The 20640-nt window shown below is 40.1% G+C and overlaps 1 protein-coding gene across 1 annotated transcript in view; it reads right to left on the minus strand.

Annotated features, from left to right (window-relative positions):
• The window catches only part of csmd3b (CUB and Sushi multiple domains 3b), a 315636-nt gene that overhangs the window by 143072 nt on the left and 151924 nt on the right, over positions 1-20640 (minus strand). Inside the window, exon 6 of the mRNA XM_061664276.1 lies at positions 3938-4050. Coding sequence (XP_061520260.1) covers positions 3938-4050 — 113 coding nt within the window. The remainder of the gene's footprint in view (positions 1-3937; positions 4051-20640) is intronic.

The following is a 20640-nucleotide window of genomic DNA, read 5'->3' on the forward strand; positions in this document are numbered from 1 at the left end:
CCAACCTCAAAACTATATAGTGGATATGCTAACCACTATTCCACCATGCTGCCTGTATTTATTCATTTAATCATATTCTTATTTTATTATATTTGCATGGCGATGTAGAATTGCATCCCACTCATATAACAGTTTTTAATATTTTTGTAAGCAAGTAAAACAATTACAAACAGCAATGCAGGTGTACATCACTAACTACAACCACAAAAATCCAACATTGTCATCATTATTATCATATGTAGCATTGTATAATCATAATTGGGACCAGTGAGCAAATATACCATTGTTGTCCAAAGTCTTCCCATCAATTAAGCATTGTGAAAGTGACAAGTAGATAAACGTTATTTAGAATTACGACCCTGTGGCTGGAAGCGATTCGACACACTGTACAAACCATCCATCACACACCCACATGGACACATATGCTCATTATACACTAGTTGACAACAGCAGGACAAATATTAAGACAAAGCCAAGCTAGCCTGGCCGAATGTCATCATTTCCCCGCTCTTGTCTAATTCACCGTTTCACAATTTGGGGAACGGAGCCACAATTAGCTGGTTATGCGAGCCAATTGGCTCACCTCCTATGGCTTAAAACACACACACACGCACGCACACACACACACATACACACAAACGAGCAAAGAAAGTCTGACCATCTAGCTGGCAGTGCCAAAGCCTCCCTGGGAGGTCTCGGAGTGAGTGTCTTAGGGAAGCGACGACAACCTGCCAAAGTACATTTGCTCACGTTGTCTCTTGGAATGGTGGAAAAAAAGTTTAATTGTTATGATACTCTGTTACCAAACTAAAATAACATCCACCATTAGAATGGAGAGACCAATGGGCGCGGCGGTGGAAATTCAGATAATGTCCAACTAACTACGAACAACTGTATATTTGCAGACACAAAGTGGTTTATGTTTCATGTTGGCGAGACAGCAGTCGATGAGATGGTCAGAACACCTTGTGTACTACATTCCATCGTTTGCGCTAAGCAACTTCTCCTCTACGCAATCTTGTCTTCCAGCAACAGGTTATCATTCTATTATTCACAATGGTCATTGCACCGGACTATTGCAATATTAGTCATTTGAACTGCTCTAAGTGCTAGAGGACTCTGCATCTTTTGCACAATTGTCAAAAAAAAAAAAAAAAAAAATTGTACCGGCATTACCAGATAACTATTAACTGTTTATTGCTCAGTGACTGTTTTTTGTCAATGTCTTTATGTCTCAAAAGTGTTCTCTGTCAATTGACTGTCTGTTGTCATACTAGAGCAAATTCCTTGTGTGTTTTTTGGACATACTTGGCAAATAAAGATGATTCTGATTCTAATGTGCACTCCATTTATATTTTACCATCCTATTTTAAGAATCTTATCAAGACATTTTATACTAGTTCCATTGGCAGATTTATTTTCACTTATTTTAGGAACAATTTTTTGTACTTGTTTTGATAAAATAATTTTTCCAGTGTGTTACGTATAAGTTAGACGGGCCTTTCTACTCAGAAGGTCTTGCCTAAAGTGTGTTCTATCCAATTTCTCTAATATACAATCTCTAGTCTAGTTGGCAGAGCTTATTTTTCTATTCAACATTACAAGTAACTGGAAACAATTATATGCTGTAGTCACAAATTGGCTCATGTTTAGTATAGGTGCAACAGCAGCTTCTGTTAGACTTTGTGTATTGCAATCCTTTGCTTCTGCTTTCTGCAACCTCCCCTCTTGCAGTAAGCCTAAACCTGGAAAACCCAAGAGGGATATTCTTGCAAGAAGTGAAGATATTGTATAGAGCAGAAGCAAATGATTGCAATACAAATCTTCTGACTAACATAGAAGCTGCTGTCACAAAAAAAAGACCTCTCCACAAATGTTAGACCACAAACATACAATTGCTTGCAGTTATTAAAGACAGGGAGTAAATTATAACTTCCTTCAAGATGAGAAGATATCGCGGAGAGCAGACACAACCAATGCAGTATGCAAGGTTTTCTAACACTGCATCTGGTGACATACACATGAGCTTTCGTGTGATGACAAACAATTGTTTACAGTTACTTGGAACAGGGAGTACAGAAATAACCTCATGCAAGAAGGTTATTAACACAGAAAGCAGCTTGGGCCTCATTTGTTTACTCCCAGTTCGAAGAAACTAATAGCAATTGTATGTTTGTAATCACAACTCTTGTTTAGGGTAAGGGTGACAGCATCTGCCGTGTTCATCAGAATACTTTGTATACCGCATTCCCTGTATTACGCTGCACAATTTTTCAAAGAAAAGCATATAAAAGACAACTCTTGGCGTTTCCGAGTGTTTAGCACAGTAATAAAGTGGCTGGTGAGCGTATGAAGCCCAGTAATCAATAATCCTAATATTTGCAGTAAGGATGACTGACAGCTCTTGTTACCTCGTTAGGGAACCAGCTCTCGATTAATCAAGCAACTTTTTCCCACCCGCAACACTTCATTAACAACCCTGATTAACCTTTTAAAACAGAATCAGGCAATCAATCAGGATCAATTAAGCTGATCCCGTGGGGAGGCGGTCAGCTTGTCTGTCAGCCAATCAGGAAGAAGGCACAGAGATAACCAAATATAAATAAGATAAAATATAAAGATAAAGATAAATAAAATTAACAAAAGGAACTACCAAAATGTTCTTTGCCATTTTTGTATTGTAGGGCAATCAAATAAATCAATAAATCAATCGTAATCCACCATTTTGGTTTGGATCTAAATCATTAGTAGAACCACGGGTGGTTTGAATCAAATTAAAAACTGACAGATATGTGAGGCACCATATGCGTTCATAACCAATCATACAAGACCATCGCACTGAGGAATCATAATAATTCCCAAAAAATAAATTAGTTTACATTGAGAGCAGCTGGGTACATTTGAGGCCAACATTTATTTAAAAAAGAGGGGTTAAAAAGGTTGGAGTATTCCCACAGGGGACCATAAATCTGTCAGTGTTAGCCGCTAACACCGCTCACGGGTGTTATTAATGCACGGATCGAACGCAATGATACTGAGCAGGCTGTAATAATGGAAGAGGAATTCATGACATTTCCACTGACGCAATTCCATCACTTTTATAATAATCATAAAAAAGAAACAACAAGTTTACCTTTGAAGATTGAATGGGATTACATTAGAATAGTATGTTTGTATGACTTCGCATCTACAGCCAAATAAAAAAACAAAAAAACAACCATGCAGACCTTTGTGATGCTAAATGAAATCCATGCCTCCTCATGCACACGCCATTCATCAAAAAACAAAGTGTAAATTCTCCATTCAATCAATGCACCTGGCACATGAAAATGGTAAAGAAAAACGAAAAAAGCAGTAGGGTTCTGTCATCTTATGTCATCGCCCAAGAATAAGTATGATGCTGTCATACAATTGGAAAAATGAACACCATTCTTGTCGTTTGTATTTTATTTGTCAGCTTTTTAGCGCTTATGTCATCCTTGGTGAACCAGGAAGTAGCCTGCTACCATACAGTGTAACTGGACAAATGCAAACAATAATGATAACCCACATTTTGTTTCACTTGTTAGGGTCATTTATTTGATTTGTCTGTCGACTATAAAACAATCCCCCCAATCCATAAATAGAAATGGTAGGTTTCCACTGTTTTGCAATATCGTCTATGAACCAGGAAGTAACACGCTAGCATAGGATTGCATTACAATAGTATTTACACTCTTACACTCTTTTTCGCTTACGTCACGATGGAAACTTCCCCCCAAGCCATCACTAATATAAATGGTACTGGTATGGTCCAGTCATCTTACGGCATCCTTGGTAAACCTGAGAGTAGCCTGGCTACCATACGAATAGACAAATGTACACCAATACATTTATTTATGATAGGGTTGTCGAAGGTTTTTTGTGTGTGTATGTTTAAACTAATGTGCTCACTCACCTTGATAGTGTGCGCTGAAACCGCGGTACCGGTGGTTGTTGTCAGTGACGAAATGCAACCGCAGCCAGTTCTTGTTGCTGACGACGGGCGACGGCATGTTGCTCCCCGACAACCTGTGACACACAACCAAACAATTTTCTTATTACTTAACTGCCAAAAGCCATTATTTTGGAGTTTTTACAGAATACAGGCAAGTCTGACTTCAGAGTTGCATGCCTTGAGTATAGAACCACAATGTGCTATAACATGAAGGGCAGCACTGAGGTCTACTGGAAGAGAAGCAGCAAAACAGCAAGCAGAAGAGGCAGAGAAGGTCCCTTACTAGCCATGCAGCATAGTTGTTGTTCCCACAGAACAGAAAAAAATATATGCTAGTAATTATTGTTGTATGCTGTTTGAATGTGTTGCTGCTCATGTGCATTAAAGTAGCATTGCTACGGAAGTTTATAATAACTGTAACATGGATGCTAATTCCCATTAGCATTTCTATGGTGTTTCACATAATAATGTTAGCATTACGCGAGCAGAGTTTCATTAGACAAAACTATATAGTTTGGTTGAACATTTGGGTGTTTAAATATACAATATTTAATTCTTTTTTTTTTTCATTTTATGTGAAAGTTTTACAGTAAACAGCTTGAAGCAAACACACTCACTTATTTGGAGAACAGTGAGAGCAACAGAGTGAGAAGAGGTGCTAAGAAATATTTTAAAAAGTGCGTTTTAATAAGTTTAAATGTGTTTAAAGCGTGTAGGAGGTTTAAAATAATTTTTAAAAATCGATTTTTTTATCGTTTCTCTACATTGCGGATTTTCTCCTATTGTGGATGGTTCTGGAACATTGTGTTCGTCCTACAGGGAATCACTGTATTAAAAGGTCTTCAAACATTTAATTGGAACGCAGTATGCAAGAATAGCCTTGGGTAATGAGTCACATGCTGCTTCACTACGTCTCAATATATAATTCTGGTCACACGATTAAAGTACATAGAGAGGCTTGACTGTCTGATTGTACAGCTCTCCCGCTGTGAGAGGAAGCGAATATTATGATGATTATCATCATCATTATTCGGATCATCATTATTATTATAATTATTATACACACTATGCTCATAGTGTCCCAATGGCACTTAATGAAGTAGCATGATCATTTATGTTCTTAGTTCTTGCTCAGATTTCCCCTGCTGCTCGCTTGGGAGGATTTGACCCAGCAAATATCACCCTGGCTAGTGGAGTTGGCAGTCCATCAAACGCCACCCCCGCGACTACCTTCACTAAATGCAAATATAGAAGACATAGTTAAATAAAAATGTAAAAACGGGGAAATGTGATGTTAGCTTTGTGTCTTTTTTCTTTTTTTTTTTAAAGGCACTGGCTCTAAAACATTAATGCTGTGAATTTATAATAAAAAAGAGACAAAGCAACCAGAGTCCCACGAGACTTGCGAGCGCTTGTGATGGATTAAAACCGCTGCCTGTTCCATATCCTGAGTAATAATTGTGACGGGTTGCCAACAAATGTACTCCATATTCAAAATTAGACGCCATCGCTTCAATTTCGCGACAGCATCATTACCCACAGTGCATCATTAAAAGTATGGTTGTGTGCATGTTTAAGCCCTTCTAATATTAAAAGAGGAATTAAATCCTAAATCTATAGCAAGGGTGGAGCTGTGTATGTTGAGTGCATAAAGTTGCAGCATGACAGTATAATCAGGCTGCAAAAGGGAGAGAAAAAAGTTGACGAGAAGCTAGTGCAAAGGTTCCCAGAATGAGGGTAATGGCCGATGAGTAAAGGCAACTTACAACTCAAGTACTGTATGTCAGAAACCTACACTTAAAGATGAGATAAATTAAGGTGAGCTAACCAAAACTAATAATAGAAATGTATTATACTTATATAGCGCTTTTTCTCGACACAAAAAGACACTTTACAATTTCATGCATTAATCAATCACTCCTCAGTCACACCCTGGTGGTGGTAAACTACTTGTGTAGGCACAGCTGCTCTGGGGCAGTCTGACAGAAGTGTGGCTGCCACTCTGCACCTACCACCTCTCTGAATACAACCAGACATCCAACCACATTCATTCGTAGGCAAAGTGGGTTAAGTGTCCTGTCCAGTGTTAGTGGCAGTGCTCCGGCCAAAAACTAAAGGTAACCGGAGTTAAGCTAATTGAACTAAGTTAACTGAAGCCAAACTAACTGAAACAAAAATCCCTGAAACTAAGCTAACTAAACTAATTGTAACCCACGCAAATCAAGCTGAGCTAGTGGAAACTGAAAAAAAACTAACAACTAAAACCAAGCTATATTAAACTTAAACTAACTGAACTAATTTAAACCACATTAATCGAAGCTAACGAAGGATGCTTTCAGAAATTCAATCCGATGCTCTAACTCTACTCTGACAGTGCAGTGTTCTGAAAGGCAGAGCGCACTCCTTTTCTTTGAATTTACGAACGACTGCCTTGCTTGAACAAGTTGTTTGAAGAGCTTTTATGCTCGTCCTGCCTGACGCCCAGTCAGAGAGGCCGGACCGCGCTCCAGCACTGCCAGTGTGGTGCTCTGAATAAACGAACAGCCCATTCCAACAATGCTCAGAGTTTCCGAATGGTCCGGAGTGTACAAAGCACGCGTGGAGTGCATTTCCGAACATGTAGAAGTGGAAATAACTGAAGCTATGGTAACTGGCATTGACTCTATTTAAGATAAAGGAAGCCAAGAAAACCAAGACCATGCTACCTGAAGCTAAGCCAAATAAACCACACTGAGATATACCTAAGATACCAAAAACTAACCGAAGCTCAGTTGAACATGTAGCTGTAGCTAAACAAATGAAGTGTGGCTAACTTGAGGATAAGATACCTTCAACGAAAAACAATTAAGGCAATTTAACCAAAACAAAGGAAACCAAAGCAACGTTACCTGAAACCAAGCTAATGATCCATCCATCCATCCATCCATTCATCCATTTTCTATACCGATTGCCCTCACTAGGGTCGCGGGCATGCTATCTTTGGGCGAGAGGCCGGGTACACTCTGAACTGGTTGCCACCCAATCGCAGGGCACAAACAATCATTCACACTCACATTCACACCTACGGGCAATTTAGAGTCTTCAATTAACCTACACTGCATGTTTTTGGGATTGGGAGGAAACCGGAGTACCCGGATAAAACCCACGCAGGCACGGGGAGAACATGCAAATTCCACACAGGCAAGGCCGGATTTGAAACCAGGTCCTCAGAACTGTGAGGCAGATGTGCTAACCAGTCGGTCACCGTGCCACCCCAAGCTTAACTAAAACTAAGCTAATTGAAACTAAGCACTAATTCAACTAAGTTAACTGAAGCCACCTTACCTGAAACCAAGCTTACAACAACAAAGCTAAATGAAGCCATGCTAACTAAACTGCGGTAAGCAAAGCCACATTACCTGAAGTCAATCTAACACAAACTCAACTAACTGAAGCAAAGTTAACTAAACAAATCTAAGTGCAGCACATTACCTGAAGCCAAGCCAACCGAAAGAAAGCTAACTGAAGCCATACTAACATTACGAAGCTAACTTTAACCACATAACCTCAAACCAAGATAACCAAAACTAAGGTAGTCAAAGTTAAGCTGACAAAAATAATCTAAGACACATTACCTAAAGCCAAGGTAACTAACCACAGCAAACTTTATCCATTTTCTGTACCGCTTATCCTGACAAGGGCCGCGGGCGTGCTGGAGCCTATTCCAGCCATTTTCGGGCGAGAGGCGGGGTACACCCTGAACTGGTTACCAGCCAATCGCAGGGCACATATAAACAAACAACCATTCGCACTCACATTCACACCTATGGGCAATATAGAGTCTTCAATCAACCTACCATGCTTGCTTTTGGGATGTGGGAGGAAATGCAGGCACTGGGAAAACATGCAAACTCCACACAGGCGGGGCCAGGATTCGAACTCCGGTCCTCAGAAGTGTGAGGCAGACGTGCTCACCAGTCATCCACTGTACCGCCCCAAACTAACCAATAAAGCTAGATGAAGCCAATATAACTTAACTAATCTAACGCCTAAAGCAACACTAACCAAAACTAAGTTAATCATGGCTATGGTAACTGTACTAAGCTAAATGAAGCCACAGTAACTAAAGCCAAAAAAATTAAATACCTACCTGAAGCAAAGCTATTCGAACTAAGTTGCAATACGATACGTAAGATACTGCAATTCACTGAAGCGTAAGATGGAGCTAAAAATAAATGATGATGAAAGAAGCTTGGCAAACTGGAGGATACGATACCTGAAGCTAGGATGATTAAAGTGAAGTTAAATCAATGAAGTTTGGCTAACGTGAAACTATGCATGCAGGCTAAGCGTCAGAATTTTTGCTTTCTATTGACCACTTCTGTTTTATTGTCTGAAATTATTATAAATCCTCATGAGAACAGTCTAAAAACATCACACGCAGCACAGCTCTAAAACCAAACAAGAGCGGACCCTAAGCGGAGATTTCATTTCCGCCATGAGGACAAAAGCATTATTAAATCATTAATCTGTGCTCATGGCTTGCGTTCGCAATGACACGCTCTCCCTAGGTACAGCAAAGGCTATGAAAGGCTGTCACAGAAGAAGTGCTTGGCGACGTCTCCGAGAGCAGGGGCGGACTACAATCGGAGATGATGCGCTTCGATACTAGGACTTCAATATATTAATAAAAGATGAGAACAACCTATGACAAGCTGTTAAGCAACTCTTGTTGAGATGAGAACTGAACTGGAACATAACTAACTGAGTACTTCAAAGCTTGGCTAACAGACAACTATTATAACACAAACTGAAGCAACTTGAAGCTAAGCTAAGCCAATTATAGCCGAACCGGAAAGCTTATTTTAGTAAAGAGAGATGAAGCTCAGCTAATTAAAACTGAGCTAACTGAAGCTAAAATAGCTAAAGCTAAGCTTTAAGGAAACTTTAGGGAAGCCAAGTTACCCATAGCCAGGCTAACCAAAACTAAGCTATCTCAAGCTAAGATAGATGAAGTTGTGCCAATAAAAAGAGAAGCAAAAATACCTAGGTAAGAAGTTAAGAAGGAATGACTACAAAGCTTAGCTGAAGAAGATGTAGCTGAACCTAAGGTGAATAAAGGTTGACTAATGGTTGTTTGTTTATATGTGCCCTGCGATTGGCTGGCAACCAATCAGGCTCCTGCATGCCCGCGACCCTAGTGAGGATAAGCTGTACGTAAAATGGATGGATGAATAACCTGAGGATGAGACACCTGAAGCTACGCTTTATATACAAAACACTGAATTTAACTGAAGAACTAACATACCTGAAACTAAACTAACACAAAGCTAAATTAAGCTAAGTAGGTTACTTATAAATAGATAAAATAAAAAAGATGGTGAGCTGAAGACAAGCTAACTTGCTAAACTAAGCTCTCTGAAGCTAAGTTACCTTACACCAGGCTTAAAAAAAACAAAAAACAACGATGTTAACTAAAGCTAATATAAATTTAGATATGCCAAGTAAAGGTTCCGTATTTTGCCAAACCAATTTTTTCTAGTATTTGGGAGTTATATTGGCTCTATGGTGCCTCAGTAAACATGAAATATGAACTAAATTCATCGATGCATTCCCGAGTTCCAGATGTTTTTCTGCTGAGAGGCCTGAATTCATGTCATTTGAATTTTCTCAAGCTCATCTACGTCACTAGTGAAGCTCTCCGCCTACCAGTTGCTGTCAACATAATAAACACGTGTGTGGTCACAAGTGGGTTTTCTACACGGAGGCAACCAATCAAAGGAAAGGGGGCAGTCTTAGCCAAATATGGACAAATCGGATACAAAACTGGGTCGAACAGAAGTAGCTGTCAGAGGGGCTTTCTCTGGATGCTTGTTCGTTTTTTTTTTTTAATGAAACTGATACATTTATACGAAGTCCATGTTAGAGTCACTCTGTGAAGGTCTAAATAGCCAAAACATGGGACCTTTACAACTGAAGCAAAAACACCTATAGCTAGTCTAAGTGAAACTAAGAAATAATGATACTAAAATTTAGTTGACGATGTAGCCAAGCTAAACGAAGCTTGGCAAACTGGAGTATAAGCTATTTGAAGCTAAGCTGGTTGAATTCGAGAGAGCTGAAGCTGAGCTAATTAGAACTGAAGCTAAAATCAAGCTAAGGACATTAAAATAATGTTAACCAAAATGGGGGGAAACTAACAAAAACAGAATAGTAACCAAAATTGAGCTAACTTAACCAAAGCTAACAGAAGCCAACCTGCTACCTGCTCCAGTGTCCTATGACTAGTCTGTTTTTAATCATTGGACTATTTTATCTGTCAATCTTTAAATAACCACGTCCGATTTTCCGCATCGACTGCTGCTGAACGAGACTACAGTAACACCACTCGGCCAAACTACGATGTAACACGTGTGTTTGCACTGTGCAAGCGCTCATTAGATAGTAGGGGGAATGCTATTTAATCAGGCAATCTGTCTTAATAGCCTCCGCTAATTAAGACAGGTGGGAACTCCTACATATACACACACACACACGCACGTAGGCGTGCGCACACCACAGACACACACACACAGTGGAAGCATGCCGCTGTGCTGGATGTAGTCTGGGTGGAACCGTAATCAATCAGTTTGCAGAGACATCAGACTGGGTTGCGTGCGTGTGTGTGTGTGTGTGTGTGTGTGTGCGTGCGTGTGCGTGTGTGTGTGTGTGTGTGTGTGTGTGTGTGTGTGTGTGTCACTAGCCATCAATCTCAAGTGGGCAGAGGGTAATCAGATCTCACAACGGGAAACCTTCTCACACACCCCGACCTCCGTTATCTCATCTAAATGTGTCTCCCCCCACCGTCTTTCCTCCTCTGAAACATGACAATGACATAAAACACTACTGCACGCGAGTGTGTATCAAACTGGACGATGTGAACATAAAACGGAACGAGCTGAGTGAGTATCAACTTGCATTTTATGGAGATAAAACACCCATAGGTGTGTGACCTGTTTCCTGCAGAGATTGCACAAAATTGACAATGTACAATGTATCGGCCTGTGCAATTCACACAGAACCTAGCAACACAGTATCGGAGTTGCCCTCATTATTTCGAAAAAGAACTGATAAAAAGACTAAGATACTGACAGATGGTAGGCAAAACAGTTGGGATGCTAACATATAGCAAGAAAACAATCTGTGCATAAAAAGTGCTATGGCAGATTCAAATTTGTTTTACAACTGGGCTTGCCGTTGTACATGTCTAATGTATATTAAAACCCTAACATTTGTTGTGCTAACATCGCATGATAGCGACCTGGGTGGGAAAAAAAACACTCAAAGTTTAATGTGGATTTTACAGCTAGCCCTGTTGTTGTACATGTCCTATTTATGATCAAATGCTACCATTTGTGATGCTAACATAAAGTACCACCCTCTGTAGATAATGCACTAAGGCAGATTTATGAGCATTTTACGTCATGTCCTATATGTTAAAATGCTCACACGCTAACAGCTGTTATGCAAACCTGTAGCAAGACAAAAACCTGAGGACAGAAAGCACTCACGCAGATTGATAAGGCTTTTACATCTTTCCCTATAGTAAGGTACTGTTGTTAAAATGCTAACATGCGAACAGTTGGTGTGCTACAATGTAGCAAGAGAGCAACATGAGTGGAGAAAGCGCTTAGGCAGATTAATCATCTTGCACTGTAACTCTGTACTATTTCAAATGAGTACCGATTAAAAGCTAAAATGCTAACAGTTGGTAAGATAACTTGTAGCAACTGATCAATCTGAATCGGCAAAGTTATTGCGTATATTGTATATACAGATGCTGTAAAAGGATTTTACATGTTGTCCTGTTGTCTTGTACAACCTGTATTTCTAATGAGAATCAAAATGCAAACACGCTAACACCCGGTGTGAGTATACAACAGTAAGTAACTACCATAAATATATATCCTTCATTGATATAATTTTAATACAATATCATATATGATATTGTATTAAAATTATATTGTATTAAAATTACAGCTAAAACATGGTGGTAGAAGTAATGTCTGTTGTTCTCAAGTGGTCAAGAAAGTAGTTTTATTTATGTATGTTTTCAAATGATCTCAATGCTATAATTACGCCACTGAGACAGTTCCAAAAGGATGCAAGAGACCCATTAACAACGTTTTGGCAGGACACTAAAAAGAAGCATCCAAGAACATACACAGACATTTTATTTCCACTTTATCTCATATTTTCAGAGACAATCTGGCAGTTTCAGCTATTTTAAAACATATTGCCAAGCTGGTTTCAGGTCAGAGCAGTTCATTTTAATTAATATAGTATTTTTAATAGTGTTTTAATTAAATGTTGCTTGAGGATGTTGACCATGCATATTTATAGTGCCAATAATTAATAAGCCTTACATTAAAGTTTATTTGACGGTGGACTATTGACAGAAACGTGCTTGACTGGTTGCAGTTACAAATAATATTGTTATATTATGAAAAGTCAGTCCAGGGAGTCTTCGGTGTAAATGAAAAACATTAAGTCCATTGGTAACTGAGCATGGGTTCTTGTCCTGTGTTACACCGTATTCTTACGCTGCAAGACAAATTATATCATTGTGTGCTATTCATAATCCTCAAAACATTTTTGGGGTATATTTATTGTTTATTTTTATGTATTTATTTGTTTGTTTTTAATCTGTCATTTAGCTGCAAGGCCATGGAGAATGGTGGATCTATATGCCTTTTGTGCTGGAACAGTTTTGCTGTCCAACAGGGGAGGTTGAAATACTTCCTCTGCTTTTTTTTTTTTTTTTTTTAATCATTCTGATGTTTAGTGAAAATGCAGCCGGAGAGAAAAGGGTCTTAGGGGATAGACCGAGGGACAGAACAGACAAAGGGAATAGGGGTGCGAATCAGAATAGAACAATAGTTAGACAGGCTTGGCTAGTAACGTGGCAAAGTCAAATTATGTTCTTATTTGTGGATGGAAAATAAAAATTACAGGCCTCTCTCATCTGTTTAAGTGGGAGAACTTGCACACTTGGTGGCTGACTAAATACTTTTTTGCCCCACTGTATATATATAGTTTAAACTATTAATATAGGTAATTCTACTAATTTTTATGGTAGTGTCAATTATTTGCTGTCAGGCTTGGTCCAGTGTTATCTCCATTTACCGTCAGAACTGTCCCTCCAATCAAAATCGGACACTTTATTGAACACATTTTCAAATCCCTACACTGTATTTTGGCACACGATTAATTTAATGAGATGCTAGTAAAAAACAACAAAAGGTTTTGCCATAGGAGTGACCTATTTTGTTTTATTTCCCTTCTCAATGTGTTCTGATTGCAACTTTTTTTGCATACACACTACAATTGAATAAGCATACACTAATCAAATTATACACCTGACTTTGATTCTTTCCATTCCCCCCCCCCTTAATAACAGTTTGATGAAGTGTTTTTGAAGCATATCAGAGGCCGATTCATTTTAACGCACCATTTCAATGCAATTCTGCATAGCAGGTATTTATGTTTTAGCCCATAGGCAACATGTCAAGCCTTCGAACGCAAGCTTCATGTTTACACCGCTTGCCAGATTAATAGCTGATCCCAAGAGACAGTAGACCTAGTAGAATATGGGTCGCGTTTGCAGCCATTCTGTGCCTAATTTCACACGTGCTAATCCTGTACAGAAGCTACATTCAAGTCGCATGGTGGCGGATTAGAGTTTAATTGCTTACACGCTTGTAATCTAATTGCGGTATTCTCGCGTTCCGTGTTTGACGAGTTTCTCTCTGGCTCGTGTGGCCTTTCACCCCAAACTCGTTCCCAGGGGACCCCAATTCTGCACCCCGCCCTCCTGCCTCTCTGCTAGCACCTTTTTCTGGGCGATGCATCACCTCTCGCATTACTACATAATGGTCTCCCCGATTACCCTCCCTTCAAAAAAGGAGGTGGGTTCGGTAAATGTGAAGGTCGTTGGGAGCCCTGAACCTGCTGGGGGAAATAGTCTCAGTCTGAGCCTGTTTACAATCATTTGGCCAATAGTCCACTAATGGATTCCCAAGTGACTTCCAGATTGACTGATGTGTTTTGCAGTAGTTCCTTTTTGAGGATGTGAGGAGAATACAAAGTAACGTCTATGCCAGTTCAGATGTCATTTTGCACACATTGGGCGAGACATTAGTTACACTTGCAATTGCACCTCATTATACGAATGCCCTGAAAGTGGTATATCATTATTGATGTCACCAAATGTTTTGCGCTTCGCAGGCTTTTACAGCATCCTCTTTCTGATGTTGTTTGCCATCTTTTTTGCAGGTAAAAATCATTCTTCATAGGCTTAAAATTTGGGGATTGTCTTGTCAGGTCTAAAACCAGTCACTTTCCAACCCCTGATTAACTCGTTTGTTGTTTTGGTTGTCATTGTATTTCTGCATGGTGAACAATCTCTTTTCTCAGCTTTTCAATTGCTTTTTTTCCACCCACAGACCGCTTTCTGGTGTTGATGTTGGTTACATCTAGTTGGTTACATCTACTAGGAGGCAGTTGGTTACATCTACTAGGAGGCAAAACTCAAATTTGAAACTGTTCTTAAGTGATGTTAATGTTTCAAGACCTTTGCTCGCCAAAGTATATAGTGTTTGGTTACAAATAAATCTATCTCCCAAGCCGTTTACTAGCTCTAGAAGTGATTTACTTTGGTAAAATTGTACATTATCATTAGCGTCACCAAATGTATCATGCTTTTCGAGGCTTTCACTGCAGTCTATTCAGGTTCTTGTCTCTTCTTTAGCACGCAGAAATTACATGTTCCATAGGGTTTTAGGTTTGATTAATTTTAGTATTATTATATAGTAGTTGAGTTCTCTTTACCCTTGTATTGCAGTTACGAAAGTGAATAATATGTAAAACACTGCCTGTACAGTTATATGGTTTCATAATAGTGAATGGAACAACTTGCAAATCTTTGGAGCTACCACTACCGTCAATCCGACTCCTCGATGTCTGACACGTCACTAAAACAACTCTGGCTTCAGCTACAACATGTCAGTGCTCATTTCTAGGGATGCTCATAACAAATCTTTAGGGGGTGATCGAAGCCTGACGTGGCGACACAGCAGAATCACATGCAAGGTGATGGGCTGTCAAGTAGACTTGCACAAAGATCACTAAACAGCGGGCTACTTTCTGGCAGATAACAGATAGACGGAACACACTTTCAAGGGCAACTGATTGTGATTGTGTGTGCATGTGTGTGTGTGCACGCGAATGCGTGTGTGTGTGCACGCGAATGCGTGTGTGTGTGCACGCGAATGCATGCATGTGTGCATGCGTGGGTGTGCGTGTGTGTGTAATGTTAGGCTAAGATTACAGGCACTTAGCTCATATTGATATACTCCTCTCGCAGACATGAGTAACCCCTCAGCCGCATACTGATTAGACAAGAATGAGAGGGAGGCTGACAGATCAAGTTTGTGGACGTAAATAGGCCGTTTGTGTGTGCAAAAGACTGCTGTTGTCTGATAAACACCTAACTGTCACAGCTGGTCACGGTATTAGTAGCAGCGGCCCTTAGCGCTGCCTGTTAATTGCTGGCGGAAAAAAAGCATTTTAGTTTCTGCCTTCTTCTTCCCGTGAAATTTTCCAGTTGAAATCAGTAAACAAGGAGCTTAACGACAAAGTGACCCAGTTTCAGGAAAAGCATTTGATGAGTACAATAACAAAAAGGTCGCATATTTGAATCCTGTAGCCATATATGATATATATTTTTTTTATAATTGCTTTTATTGTGCCCTCATTAAAAGTCAGTAGACTTCATTTCACCTTTTGTCTTTTGTCAAAGCAAATGATAAATGGGAACATTGCTGGCGGAAAAAAACCTAAACATTTTAGCTTCTGCCTTCGTCCCGTGAAAGACCGTAAAAGTTGGGACGTGCACAAGACAGAGGGCTTGATGTGAGTATAGTGCTCCGACGAATATTCACAACTCACAAATTAGCGTATTTAGAGCCCTGTCTAATATCAAAGTATTGCTTTGGCGCCATCTTGTGGCATCTTGGTGTCAAGGAACTTTGTTGAAGTGAAGGAAGCGCTCCATCATTTAGCCAGTCCTATCAGTTTTCCACTGCTCGGAAAGGGATGCTCTGAAGCCATCTTGTGGCATCCAAAGGCAATTATAAACTTTTTAGTTTTGTTTGTGGGGTCATCAATTAATCACAGATTTTTGCAGGTTTCTCTATCGCCTAGGGAACACTGTATATGAAGCTTGAAGGAAATCGGACGTCCAGCAGTTACAGTTGTACGTTTATTTTAGTTGGGGGTGACTATGGATCTCTTAAGGGTGCGGCCTTTATCACACATTACGTTTGATTAAGATTTTATCTTGTGGAGCTACGTTCTTAAGAGTTTTGTGTTTTATGGCGAAACACCAAACTTGGCCGCTAAGCTCATAATATACATAATGACAAAAAAGTGTGGTTCAAATTTGATAAGAGTTGGACAAAATCTATAGGACAAGCCTGATCTTTAACGTCCCCTGGAATTGGCCTGAATGACCCCAAGATGGTTGCTTCAAGCTAAAATGTCAAACTCCCTGTTTATTTTCGGGCATGGGTTCTTAAGAGTTTTATATGGGCCTACTTATAATAGACATGGCTGCCAAATTTCATGTTGCAAAGTGAGATTGGCTTTGGAGGCAGATTTTATTATTTTTATTTCATTGAAATCCAGGCTGTCTGATGTAAAGAGCAGAGTCAACAGAGCTGCTTCGTCAAGATGAGGCCTCAGCAGTTTTTATGGGGGACACAACACAAAGGACAAACATCAACTAATTGTTGTGTGGATGGATGGCAGTCACATGAAAGATTCATTATTAGATGGTGGCATCTGCTTACATGCCTACATGAGGTTCACGCAAGGGTTTTACACAAGGTCTTCTTACTAACACTGCAGCTAATTTCCCACTTATACTAAACATGAGCTGCCTCTGAACCAAAAACAGGGATTACACATTTAACCTTGGGCAATGAGGCACATGCTACTTTACCAGGTCTAAAGACAAATCAATTATCATCTGACCCCATGTAGCAGCTAGCCATTACAACAAATGGGAAATTCCTTTGTGTGTTGTCAGATGGTTCACTCACAACAATATTTCATAGCCCCCAACAGCTCATCGATTTTTGGCAAATTAAGGTATTGATTAGCCATTGCGCTAACCAATGTGGATCCAATCACAGCGCGGGCTATTAGTGTGGAATTGATCTGGTGGTTGGGGGGACATAATGGCCTCAAAATAGCTTTTAGGGACATGTTAGCATTCATGTGCAGGTGCACGATGTTGCTTATATGCATCCCCTCTTTGTAAACACCATGTTTGTTTGTGTCTCTGTACACATCGGTGGTATCCAAGTGGATGGTTTTGGCAGGTGGTGCTGTAAACTCTAACCGTGACGTTGTTTTAGCCAATCAGAAGCCTGAGGAGAGTTGTAGCCAGAGAACTTCAAGGAAACGATGGATCAAACTTGAATATAAAGTCAACGTATTGATGAACATACATTAAACATGGATTTCATCAATTGCTCTCCAAGTAATTGATTTCCTGAAACACTGTAGTCAGTGAAGTCTGGGTGAAAATTAAACAGCAATAAATACTGTATTTCCTTAAATCGTGGCTGTCCAGCTAATTAGCGCTGTGCCCCAATCAAAAACAGAAAAAAAATCACCTCCCTCAATAGATGCCTGTAGAGGAAATAAAAACAAGTCATAACTGTAACCCAATTACCAAATACTGCAAACCACAGTACAGCAAGTTGTTCAACATAAGAGACCATTTGAACACCAAAGCATGAAAAAGTATCACAGGTGAATAAACTTGTGAAGACTTTAAACGGGTTTCCTGCGCAGTTATAAGTAATGTGTTCTAGTTGATTCTTAAATGTGGTCAAATGTTAAATAAATAAATGCCTCTCTCAAATAGACGCCTCCTTCTCTCCCCTTCAGGAAAAACAGGCAACATTTGTAAATGATTTATGGATGCTATTGTTCATTAAACTGCTAACTGCTGAATAATTTTAAAACTCTCGCTAACCAAAAAAGGCAACATTATTATTTATTATACCAAGAGTAACCTGAGCAGAATTAAAGATGATCCCAGATTATGTGGAGATGGCATCATTAATTAGTTGTTTGAGAAGATTGCGATGTGTGCTAACAGATGATGAGTGCAGTTTCAAATTGTGATAATATAGTAATATTGGCCGGCACGGTGATCGACTGGTTAGCACATCTGCCTCACAGTTCTGCGGACCTGGGTTCAAATCCCTGCCCCGCCTGAGTGGAGTTTGCATGTTCTCACCGTGTCTGGGTGGGTTTTCTCCGGACACTCCGGTTTCCTTCCACATCCCAAAAACATGCAAGGTAGGTTGATTGAAGACTCTAAATTGCCCGTAGGTGTGAATGTGAGTGTGAATGGTTGTTTGTTCTATGTGCCCTGCGATTGGCTGGCGACGGGTTCAGGGTGTAACCCGCCTCCCGCCCGAAGATAGCTGTGATAAGCTCCAGCAGCCCGCGACCCTAGTGAGGAGAAGCGGTAAAGGACATGGATGGAGCGGTAAAGGATATGGATGGATAGTAATTTTGTCTACCCGTGACCCCCGCCCAATATTTGCGGAAAAATGGTAATATGCTGGTTTTCACATTATGTCAATGCCATAAAAAATATGACTTTTTGGAAACCTGTCCTTGTAACCGTGTTTTTGGGTGACCTAAAAATAGGTTTATACACATAAATGTTTTGTTGACACAATTTAGGTCACTGTTTTTAAAAAGATAGAAGTGAGCACTATTCAGGCTAAACAGTGGATGGAATGTGTTGCTTTCCAGACGTCTCCGGGGAGATGTTTTTAGTTTACTCCCTACACAAAAGCGCTTACATCTCAACTGAGCCCCCATGTGGAATTGGGTTGAAAAGTTCATATTTGCAAAATAAATGTGACGGGGGATTTTGGGTCTGCGCTGTAGTCCATTCCGCAAGATCGGTGTGGACTTTGACACATAGTTGGCGTGACTCATCCTCTCTGCGGAAATGACTGCGCCGTAACACAGGATTGAGTCTCTTTTAAGGCTAAAAAGTGGTAACTGGCTGCAAGGTGGGTGTCAGGAGATGTTAATGCTATATTTGATCTACACTACAGATGTTTGATTCAAGCAGGCGCCCTTAATCCAATACAGATTAGAGACAGTATGCCTGCATCATCTAATGAGATCAGAAACTCTCAAGAGTTATTAGTTTGGTTTTTATGGCAAGTCATCGAACTTCACCACTGTGTTGTGCCAAAATGCAATGATGAAAGCAAAGGTTTAACAATTTAGTGTCGCCCATCTGTCTGTTACACATCATGTGGTTCGAATTTGGTGGTAATCAGCCTCTATGACAAGTTCGTCTTTGAAGGACCCGTGGAAATGGTCAAATCGACGCCTAAATTGCTGCTTCAAACCAAAATGGAAGACTTATGTGCATTTTACAGCATGGGTTCTTGAGACATTTTTTGTACGTGTCCTGATGCTAGACTTTTCTATCAAACGTAATTTTGCTCAATAAAACAATATTTAGGGGCTGTTTTTGGTCTTTTTTTTTTTTTTTTTTTTTTTTTTTAAAGACCAGTCCAATTTTTTAGGTGCCACAGCTTGATAAACTGCATTCTTCCCTGCAGCCATCCTGTTTGAGACAGCCACTAGAAGACGCCTACAGGACCCTGAATTAATTAGCAGGTCCCATTGAAATCTTGGTTTACAGTCATCAAAGAGTCATTTTCTTCATTTGAACTGACAGCAGGCAAAAGGTGGGATCCTCTCTCCGGGAGACCAAGCTGGGACAGATCAATGGAATGCAAATACGCCGGTGAACTATTTGCTTCATATCCAAACATGCACGCAGGGTGCCACCCACTGGCGTTGGAGAGTACTGCAACCCGTGAACTTCCATTCAGCTCTTTGTTAACCAAAGACAAATGTCTGTTGTGATATTTCACGAACTCTGCAGAAATATTCCAAATCTATGCCTTGATCTCTGTGTCAGTGTGTCACCTTTACAAGCGCAGCTGCGAGATTTTGAGAACTGTTTGTCTTGATTTGACTCCAAGCACCATGAAATGTGATTTAAACCATAAGTAGTTGATTTGCCAAGACTAAAGTATAAACAGTCAGTCTAGAAGCTTGACCTGTGAGTAGAGAGTACAAAGTTGGGAGTATTTTATATTGATATATGATTTTAAACCCATTTTATTGGTCAAAATTGTAGACTAGATTCAAGGCGATGGGTGTGGTCTTGTCTGGTTCTCTTTGAACACGCCCCCTGGGTATTTAAACCCTGACTCCTGCTGCCAAGCTCTCTTGGTTCCTCTCGGTTCTTGCTATCAGCTCCCCAGCTACGGTGCGGCCTTCGGCCACCCCTCCCACCTCCTCTTTCCTTTTGTTCGGACAAAGCGAATGTCGGGAGGAGAACAGACTCGGCTTCCCAGCCTCTACGTGGGCCACCGCTAGGCGATCAGAGCAGCTGCTACTAAAAGTACCAAGTACGGTTCCAGCCAAGCATGATCGCTCTGAAATTGCTAAGAAATCCCTGAAAAGGCAGGAAGAGAGACGGTCTTATTCTCCCAACAAGGCGTGACGAACAACAATTGTTCTTC

The sequence above is a fragment of the Phycodurus eques genome, chromosome 20, assembly GCF_024500275.1.
Source record: "Phycodurus eques isolate BA_2022a chromosome 20, UOR_Pequ_1.1, whole genome shotgun sequence".
NCBI lineage: Eukaryota > Metazoa > Chordata > Actinopteri > Syngnathiformes > Syngnathidae > Phycodurus > Phycodurus eques.